Below are 9,645 nucleotides of genomic sequence, written 5' to 3'. Positions count from 1 at the left end.
AAGATTATATTCTTGCAATACCCAGGTTTCTTAAATCCAAACTGAATGTTCCAATACAGTATGGTTACCGACGCCTGCATTTCCCTTAGCAAAATAAATGCAGTTTTTAAAATAAACAAAATGTATGTCTTCACCCTGCCATCCAAATTATGACAGTAATGATTCATTTTTATACGTACATAGTAAAATAATAATGGACTACATCATAGACTTATTGGCACCATAAGGTAAAAAAATAATCAAAGTCACCCTGATTGAACCCCAATTCACATGTATTGATAGAATTTCACATTGGTCACGCAGAATTTCCATCAAAAAGGCTCTGTACCCTGCACTACAATAATGCAATGAACAACTGAGCTGAGAGAAAACAATAGAGCTATTATCAATGATGGAAAACACTCCAAACAAACTCTAAGTTCTATAGACCAACAAAACCTGGATTCCCAGAAGATTGTTGGGCTGATCAGAAGGATACACGTGGTATACTGTATCACAGGTCAGTAGCTAGAAATAGCCGTTAAACTGAAAGCTATACATTTGTAGGAAAGGACCAACAGTATGGTAGGTTTACATTTTGGAAAATGCATGTCTCTTTATTCAGGGAACAGTGTTACATCCCAGCTAAAATGAGGTGACTTCCGTTAATACTTTGTGATTGTAATCTGTACCTGACAATGCAAGAATATATAGCCAACAAACCACTGGGCAAGCTCGTTCAGATACGGGAGCCATTGCAAGAGCAATGATGTAGTTTTCATGCCTGACTGTTAAAATCAGGAATATGACTTCAGCTGTAAGCCACCTCATGGATAAGCGATTTGTGAGCAGCTGCATATCTATTGTATTAGCAGAAAGTCCTTTCAAATAAGTTGCTTTACTGGCTTTGGTCCATACTGTAAGCAAGAGAACTTTAGCTTTTCCTGGGGTGGCACATGTACACACAGTAGTGTTCAAATTTGTTGCTGCCTAAACAAACAAGTATCTTTAAACTTGCAACTTTTATTTATTTATTTATTTTTTAATAGCAGTGATGGCCTGTGACTTGCTAAGATAGCGAGCAGGCGGAGTGTCTAAACTCTTGAGTTTACACTCAGTAACGTGAGAGAGAGAAACGCAGAAAGGGCTCTTGGTGCTTATTTAAATTTCAGGCATGTTTCATTTTTGTGAATGCATGTTAAGCTTGGTTAAAAGATTTCACACAGGTGACCGATACTGTATCTCTTTGGCTACTCCTGAACTGCAGCAGTCAGAAGAGGGTTGTGGATACGGCACTCCTGCGGCACTGTCCTATTCGTGGTGGTTATTGCTTGAAGACCTCTTGTATATCCAGCTGGGCCTCCTTCCTCTGCAGAGTGTGCAGTCTGTTCTCTGCTGTCTTGCGAACCACCTCCAGACTCTCTGCATCCAGATCCTTTAGCAGCAGCAGAACCGCATTCAAAACATTACTCTGGAAAGATCACACAAGAAAGAAAGCATGAATAATATTATTTAGACCATGCATGAAACTGAATTGTGCAAGTCCTCTTACTAGATTTTTTTTTTGTCACAGAATTGTTGTCATTGCACAAGACAACGCTTGCAGAAAAAGACTGGGAAGTCTGTGAGAAGCATGCTGTGATTGTCTATTGAGTAATCATAATAAATACTAACCTTTTTACCCAAAGTAGGTCTTACTACTTTGGGGGAGGTAAAAGATGGGAATTTATCTCTGGTTAAGGGCTTCATCCCCAGCTGCTCACGGATTTTACTAGAAAAATCAAAAGTGATGTTAATGTCTCTCTGCAATCAGACCTACTGCACTGGTACAAGAATGCAGCAGTTTGTCCACAGAATTGTATTTGTAATTATTTGCATATACTGTATATATATATATATATATATATATATATATATATATATATATATATATATATATATATATATATATATACATACTCAGTCACCTCCAAAATTATTGGCACCCTTGTTTTCAGTACTTTGTGCACCCTCCCCTTGCAAGGATAACGACACTGAGTCTTTTTCTATGTTTAATGAGATTGGAGAACACATTGGGAGGAATCTTAGACCATTCCTCCATACAGAATCTTTCCAGATCCTTGATATCCTTATGGACTGCCCTCTTCAATTGAAACCACAGGTTTTCAATGGGGTTCAAGTCCGGAGACTGAGATGGCCATTGCAAAATGTTGATTTTGTGGTCAATTAACCATTTCTTTGTGGATTTTGATGTGTGCTTGGGATCATTGTCTTGCTGGAAGAGCCACTTGCGGCCAAGTTTCAGCCTCCTGGCAGAGGCAACCAGATTTTTGGCTAAAATGTCCTGGTACTGGGTAGAGTTCATGATGTTGTTGACCTTAACAACGGCCCCAGGACCAGTGGAAGCAAAACAGCCCCATAACATCAAAGATCCACCACCATATTTTACAGTAGGTATGAGGTTCTTTTCTGCACACGCATCCTTCTTTCGACGCCAAACCCACCGCTGGTGTGCATGGCCAAAGAGCTCTATTTTCATCTCATCTGACCATAGCACCCGGTTCCAATCGAAGTGCCAATGACGTTTAGCAAACTCCAGGCGCTTACGTTTGTTGGTTGCTCTCAATAAAGGCTTTTTTCTGGCAACCCTTCCAAATAGCCTATTGGCATGGAGGTGGCATCTAATTGTTGATTTGGAGACTTGGTGACCCTAAGATGCAACCAAGTTCTGTAATTCTCCAACTGTGGCCCTTGGATTTCCCTTTGCCTCCCGAACCATCTGCCTCACTGTGCGTGGGGGCTAGATACACTTATGTCCTCTACAAGGCAAGTTTACCACTGTTCCAGTGGTTTTGAACTTCTTAATTATTGCCCTAATAGCGGTAAGTGGTATATTTAGTTTTTTAGCTATTGTTTTGTGCCCATTGTCTGATTTATGAAGGTCAACAACCATTTGTCTCTTTTCATTTGTGAGTTCTTTGCCTTTCCCCATGGTGATGGATGACAAATGGATTTCATATGCGTGTTACCTAATTTTTATACCCCAGTGAAACAGGAAGCCATGAAAGCCACAATACAGTTCCTTAAGATTGAGATGAACTTAGAAGTAGAATGTTAATTCCAGATTTAATTTTGTTTGATTTTATTTAGAAGTATCTTTAGGGGTGAATAAAAGAATATGGTTTTCCCATATATTGGAGCATAAAATACAGCTCATTACCTGTGTTGTTTATTTTATACAGTCTTTTTTGACATCTTTATCAAGGGTGCCAATAATTTTGGAGGTGACTATATATATTTTTTCTTTTTTTTGCTGTATGTTCTGGACTATCTCTCTGTGCAATACCAAGCCCAGAACTGAATATTAAATTACAACTTGAGGACGTTCTCAGCGAGTGTGATTTGTGTGTGGAAACTATAGTAGTGGCAAGGCAAACTAACAACAATGAAAAGTACACTCTCCAACAACACAAGTGTGACTCCCTCCATCCACACTACAATAGAACATTGCATTCCTCTCATCATCTGTGTTTTGAACTTAAAAGAGGGAATCAGAACTCTTGAACCCGACAGACAAGAAAGAGAGAGAAAGCACCAAGTTCCTATTTCTTAGCAGCAGATAAACTAGCTGACATGAAGCATTACAAAACAAGAAGTTGTGAAATCTGCACTTGCTCAAACTAGTAGCACATTTATGGTAAGCACATCCAATAATTCTTTTGATATTCTTGTTTTTTCCATATATTAAGATGTAGGTTCATGGTAGTTTTTAACTTCTTGCAGTGCAGGCTTTAAACGAGATTAAGAATTTAATTCGTAAGGAAAAGGCAGCAGTGTGAAGTAGTGGTTAGGTCTCTGGACTCTTGACCGGAGGGTTGTGGGTTCAGTCCCAGGTGGGGGATGCTGCTGCTGTAGCCTTGATCAAGGTACTTTACCTAGATTGCTCCAGTAAAAACCCAACTGTATAAATGGGTAATTGTATGTGAAAAAAAAAAAAAAGTGATATCTGTATAATGTGATATTTTGTAACAATTGTAAGTCGCCCTGGATAAGGGCGTCTGCTAAGAAATAAATAATAATAATTTAATTTCACTTCTGCACCAAGTTCCTATTTCTTAACAGCAGATAAACTAGCGGACATGAAGCATTACAAAACAAGAAGTTGTGAAATCTGCACTTGCTCAAACTAGTAGCACATTTATGGTAAGTACATCCAATATTTCTTTTGATATTCTTGTTTTTTCCATATATTAAGATGTAGGATCATGGTAGTATTTAACTTCTTGCAGTGCAGGCTTTAAATGAGACTAAGGCTTTAATTCTGAAGGAAAAGGCAGCAGTGTGGAGTAGTGGTTAGGGCTCTGGACTCTTGACCGGAGGGTTGTAGGTTCAATCCCAGGTGGGGGACACTGCTGCTGTACCCTTGAGCAAGGTACTTTACCTAGATTGCTCCAGTAAAAACCCAACTGTATAAATGGGTAACTGTATGTAAAAATAATGTGTAAAAAAATAATGTAATTGTATGTAAAAATAATTTGATATCTTGTAACAATTTTATGTCGCCCTGGATAAGGGTGTCTGCTAAGAAATTATTAATAATAATAATAATAATAATAATAATGATAATAATAATAAGGCTATAACTTTTAATCAGATATTCCCTTTAACCTGATTGGGCAATATGAGGTGCCTAATCAAGGATCTCTATTGGTATTTTACAAACTATGTTTAACCTGTGTTCCAAATAAATCTGTCAGGAAATATGCAAATACAGTATTCATTTATGTAACTTAGCCTTTTTTCTGTTTCATGAAAAAAATCTATTTTAGTACAGGCCCTCTGAATATTGTCTTTCAATGCAGACTAAAGTCTGCTTCCTCACTGTCCTATATTTTCAGTTTCTCTATTTAAATTTAGTATAACATTGGGCCCACGAGCCTGGGATTGGGTAATTTTTTTAGTAACAGGAATGCTTTTCAAGGGTTTCAAACCTAACTGCTGAAAGTAACCCTGTTCGACCCATCCTAGCCTCCGGACAATTTGTCAGACTTATAGGTAACAAGTGCAAAAACAAATGGGATCTGAGAGGAATAAAACTAGCAAAAAATAAATAAATAAAGACAAAAAAACCTAAAGGCTGGACATTTTTCTGTTCTATACCGTTAAAATTAGGTTCTGAAAAATGTCTCTAAAAAAAAAAAAAAAAGGCCCCCTGTCTGCTTACTTGGTCTCCTCCATGCTGAAGTCGAGCGGGTCGTTCTCTGTGTCCATTGACTGGTCAGTCAGGCTTTGCTCCTCGGGGAACAGCGGCACCCCATTGCCTGTGCCCTCCCATAGAGGAGGTGCAGTGATCTCCTCTCCTTCCTCCTGAGCACGGGACAGCTCCTCCTCAGTGACCGCTGAAACACATCAATCAGTCAGTCAGTCAGGCTGTTATACAGGTTCTCAACAGCACTCCTCGATATTCCAAAACCATCCTAAGTTTGTATTTACTGAAATGGGGTGTATGATTTGTATACCGATACAATTTATAAATATTACTTTAACAGAGCTCAGTATAGGCTAACTCATTTGTTGGTAACTCTGCATAGTGTTATGTTTAAGACATGGGCAAACTTCACAAAGATGCAACTCACACAATGAAAACGTAAAACAAACCTTCAGAAATATTGGATAATTAGGCTCTACATTGCTAAAACAGTCCCCTTTATTTGAGCTGTTTCCTTAAGTTTTTCTTCATTCTATATTTGTGTATAATTACAATAACATACTTTATGTGAAAAGAGGCGCATTTTACAGTACGTTTTCAAATACATCATATATTAAAAGATGCTATTAAGTAACCCTTCAGCACTGAAGAAAGTGAGATAGCAAGGTCAATTACGTTTTTATAACACTCAATTGGAAGATATTCAGTACCTGACGTTCAAAAGAATAGAAATTAGAGAAACAGTCTTAAACTATGTTTCTTTTCAGTACTAGTCAATAAACGTATCAGCAGTTTACAATGGACAGAATTTAAATTAATGTCAATGCATTTGATTTACACGTTCAGAATTATGTTTAACTTGAAATAACAATGCTTTATTCATTTAAAAAATAACTGCTTAGCTTAATATGTTGAAAATGCACATCATGGGCTTATATTAATACGAGTAACAGGTCAGTAAAGCACTGAATCACTGGACTAACTCAATACCTTGTTTTACAGTCCTCTAGGGGCCTGATGACTGATACGTTGTGTTTGTTGCAGTTGAGAACATCTTAAAAGCTAACCTGCAGTCTATCTGGGGGTGATTAATTGCAATTGAAACTATCCACATGATCATCCCTAGTTAAGATGCTACTTTTAGTTTGTAAGCAATTGACAATTAGTGACTGTCTAAACATAAACTAGACTGAAGTGTGGATGTGCTTAAACTTGCCCCACTAACCCCTTCATAAAGAAACTTGACTTTTTCATTCAATTAAGGAAGTGGGCTTTCCTACATATAAACAAAGTTCATGGATTTCGTAATCTGTAGTTCGCAGGATTTTTTCACCCAGATGAGCATACACCAAACAGTATGTTACTTATCTCTTTAATTGAATTGTGTTGTCAGCATGGGTAATACATTACTTTTAAAATAAAAACCCTAATCAAAAATCATTAAATACAGTACCCCCTCGTTATTTCACTATCTTACATTTGCACATCAAAAAACATGAAATATTGAGGGCTGAGATTTAGTGATGGGCCTTATGGAGTAAAAAACAAGTACAATTTAAAGTCACAAAATGCCACAAATTAACCAAATTATTGAATTATCAAATCATGAAATAACAAGGACAGTTCCGTACCAACACATTAATCAATATAAAATATAAACAATGTAGAGTGTGCTGCCTCCCTGGACTCGTACAACGGTTAAATGTGTGACCCTCTGAGGCAACAGGCTGCTTGGAGCCCTCTTTATGCAATGTGCTGCCCTGAGCAATCTGGCCCACCTTGGTTATCCAACTTCTGCAGGTTAGGCAAGTTGCGAAGCACCGTCAGCCTGAACTTCTGGGAATCCGGACCACAGCAGGGGTTCTCCGACAGCCACAGGACTCGCAGGCGAGTCAGGGGCTTGAGGTAGTACAGCTCGGAGATATTGCAGATGTTGTTCTTTCTCAGGTATAGCTCCGTCAGGTTGTGACACTGGCTGATGTGTTCCAGTGAAGAGATTTTGTTTGCACTGTGAAATAAATAAAAAATACAAAGGACAAACCTAGCATGAGTTAAACTGATACTGAATGCAAACTAACTTCTTGGTGTTGCTATCTCCTGCACTGCTTTGCCTTCATATATTCAAATCAAATGTTCGTGTTCGCTAGTATTAACTATTGTCACGGTTGTCCCAATGCTAGCTTATATTTCTGCAATATTGGTTTTTTTTTGTTTTTTTTTTAACAGACATAAATGTTTTTTCTCAAACGTGCTGGGTTACTTAACCAGGGAATGTAGCAAAAAAACTCCAATACTCAGGAACTTGGAGTACTCAGAAAAGCTTTAGAACTGAACTTACTGCTGATAGTTACCATTCCACCTTACAAGGATATTCATAGAAGGATATCTCCTGCAGATAGGAAGTGCTTACCTTAGTGTCAGGACCTCAATGTTTGGTATTTCAGTGAATATAGATATCTGGAAAAAAAACAAACATTGTACAGTATTTAAATTTGTATAAGATTTTGTAATTGAGAGAAAGTACAGTACACTAGCCTATTCCGCAAAAGAATCAATGCAGATGTCAGAACCATGAAAAAACAGGTCACCATTATTAATAGCCACAGTATTGTATGTATAATAATCTCTCAACAAATGTGCCTGCTTAGATTTGTCAAGAACAATTAGTTCTCAATATATTGTCTTACACAGTTAGGCCAAGCAGGTGTCAGTACAATAAAGTCACCAATTGGCTAAATCTGAAACCAAATGCATTATCATTTTTATTTTATTATTGTTATATTTGTATTATTAGTGTTTTATTGATATCTGTTGTTGGTTTCAAATCAATGTCCTTTGTTTAGCTCTAAATTTCAGCATCACGCATCAGGGCTGTACCTCCAGTTAACTGGACTCTTCTAAGAGTGATGAAAATGCAGTGATGCAACAAGCAATAACACAAAAAGTACTTACATCTACGAGATTACTGCCCCTGAAAACAAACAAACAACAAAGGATGTTTTTTCTCTTCTGTGAAATGTTGGTTTTGTAGCAAGAATGTATAATTATTTTTTTGTAAATTACCTCATAATTTATAAACAGTCTAGTAACAAAATGACGCAAGTTAGAGAAAAGCATACAATATTTTCTACTAGCGTAAATGTAACCCAATCCAAGGGTATATATAGCGAGCAACATATAGCTGCGTGACGTTTACCCCTGAAGCATGCGTTTTAGTTTTTAAATAATGAATGATAATGACAGCATACACAATGAATGATGAAAAACACCATAACGCGATGGGCACAAAAATAACAAAAGCCCTGCTTTAGATACTACAAACATTCCAGACACAAATGAACAGGACACTCTGCAAATGATTTTAGGCCATGTCGCTATACTTTAAAATAGTAATCATAAACGATTTTTCAATAACATATGTAATATTTGTAATAAATAGATGGGAATACAATCTTCCTTTTTTCGAAATGATGGTATGATCTTTCTTGGTGTAATACAGTACAGGCGCTGTTTTTAATGTTTAGTCAGGCTTGACATACACAATTCAGGAAATCCCGGGGACTTGCCTGCTCTTCTACTCACCAGCAATTGAGTTTCTTGACACTTTCCAGGTCTGAAGCTTTGGCCCTGGCTAGGACAAGCTTCCGAGTTAATTTCATGTTAGAGTTGATTTTTTTTTTGTTTGCTTTGTGTACAGACTCAAAATCCCAAAACAAACCGCGCATCCATTGAATTATTTCAGTGGCGCATCATACGCGCATGCGAGGTCTCCAAGGAAAGTTGGGCGGAGTTTGGCGTGTGGCGTCTGTAGCAACACTTTGGTTACCGCCTCAACATTACATTACTCTACACACACGCACGCACGCACGCACGCGGAGCATAAACTGGGAGAGACACCAGCATGGGATAAAGATGAGAGGAGAAGGGGATGATGGATGCAAGGGTTTGTGGGAGCATTCACTCCCCTTTCCAATGAGGTGGCTTCTTCCAAGAAATTATTGTTTGTTTCTATCAAATTTTATTTAAATAAATTCAGTGTGTAACCATTGTGAACTCCAACACAAGCCTAATCATTTACAAACTGGTTCTAGGTAGCTTCTGAAGCTACCTAGAAATATTAAAACAAAACAAAGAAACAAATGTCAATTTATAGATGGAGTGATATGCATTTGGTATTAATGGGTGCAACACGCAGAACTGTATCATTTTGGAGAACTAATACAAAATAAACGCATATTGTTTGGTAAACTGAATTTAGATGTTTCTTTTTTAAATGTTACAATATTTAATTTCTAAAACAAAAATATAAGCCTATGTATTTTTTATTTTATTTGAACAGAAACAGCAGTTCGAAAGATGTAATTGGAGGAGTATAGCCTAAAAAATCACGTATATACTTATGATTGAAGACAGCAATGTTATGGTAATACAGTATTAGGGTTATCATAGTGACTGTG

The 9,645-nt window shown here is 37.3% G+C and overlaps 2 protein-coding genes across 11 annotated transcripts in view; one reads left to right on the top strand and one right to left on the bottom strand.

Annotated features, from left to right (window-relative positions):
- Window positions 1-569: 569 nt before the first annotated feature.
- Window positions 570-9,048, bottom strand: LOC117426476 (cilia- and flagella-associated protein 410-like). The gene is made up of 7 exons (XM_034044071.3): window positions 8,771-9,048; window positions 8,141-8,159; window positions 7,599-7,645; window positions 6,967-7,196; window positions 5,204-5,378; window positions 1,654-1,750; window positions 570-1,450 (listed from the first exon to the last, which is right to left on the bottom strand). The coding sequence occupies exons 1-7, from the start codon at window positions 8,911-8,913 to the stop codon at window positions 1,304-1,306; spliced, it is 858 nt and encodes a 285-aa protein (XP_033899962.1). The 5' UTR covers window positions 8,914-9,048; the 3' UTR covers window positions 570-1,303.
- The window catches only part of LOC117426474 (transient receptor potential cation channel subfamily M member 2-like), a 38,473-nt gene continuing 32,435 nt past the window's right edge, over window positions 3,608-9,645 (top strand). For 8 of the 10 annotated variants that reach the window (XM_059033514.1, XM_034925036.2, XM_034925035.2 and 5 more), the window contains exons 1-2: window positions 3,608-3,676; window positions 4,085-4,182. The gene's annotated coding sequence lies outside the window, so the exon portion shown is untranslated. Of the gene's footprint in view, window positions 3,677-4,084; window positions 4,183-8,060; window positions 8,133-9,645 lie in introns of those variants that run through there. The other 2 variants (XM_034925034.2, XM_059033515.1) reach the window with 2 other exon arrangements.

The sequence above is a fragment of the Acipenser ruthenus genome, chromosome 11 (genome assembly GCF_902713425.1).
Source record: "Acipenser ruthenus chromosome 11, fAciRut3.2 maternal haplotype, whole genome shotgun sequence".
Lineage (NCBI taxonomy): Eukaryota > Metazoa > Chordata > Actinopteri > Acipenseriformes > Acipenseridae > Acipenser > Acipenser ruthenus.
Note: the sequence above shows the minus strand (reverse complement) of the source record. Positions and strands in the feature narration are given on the sequence as shown.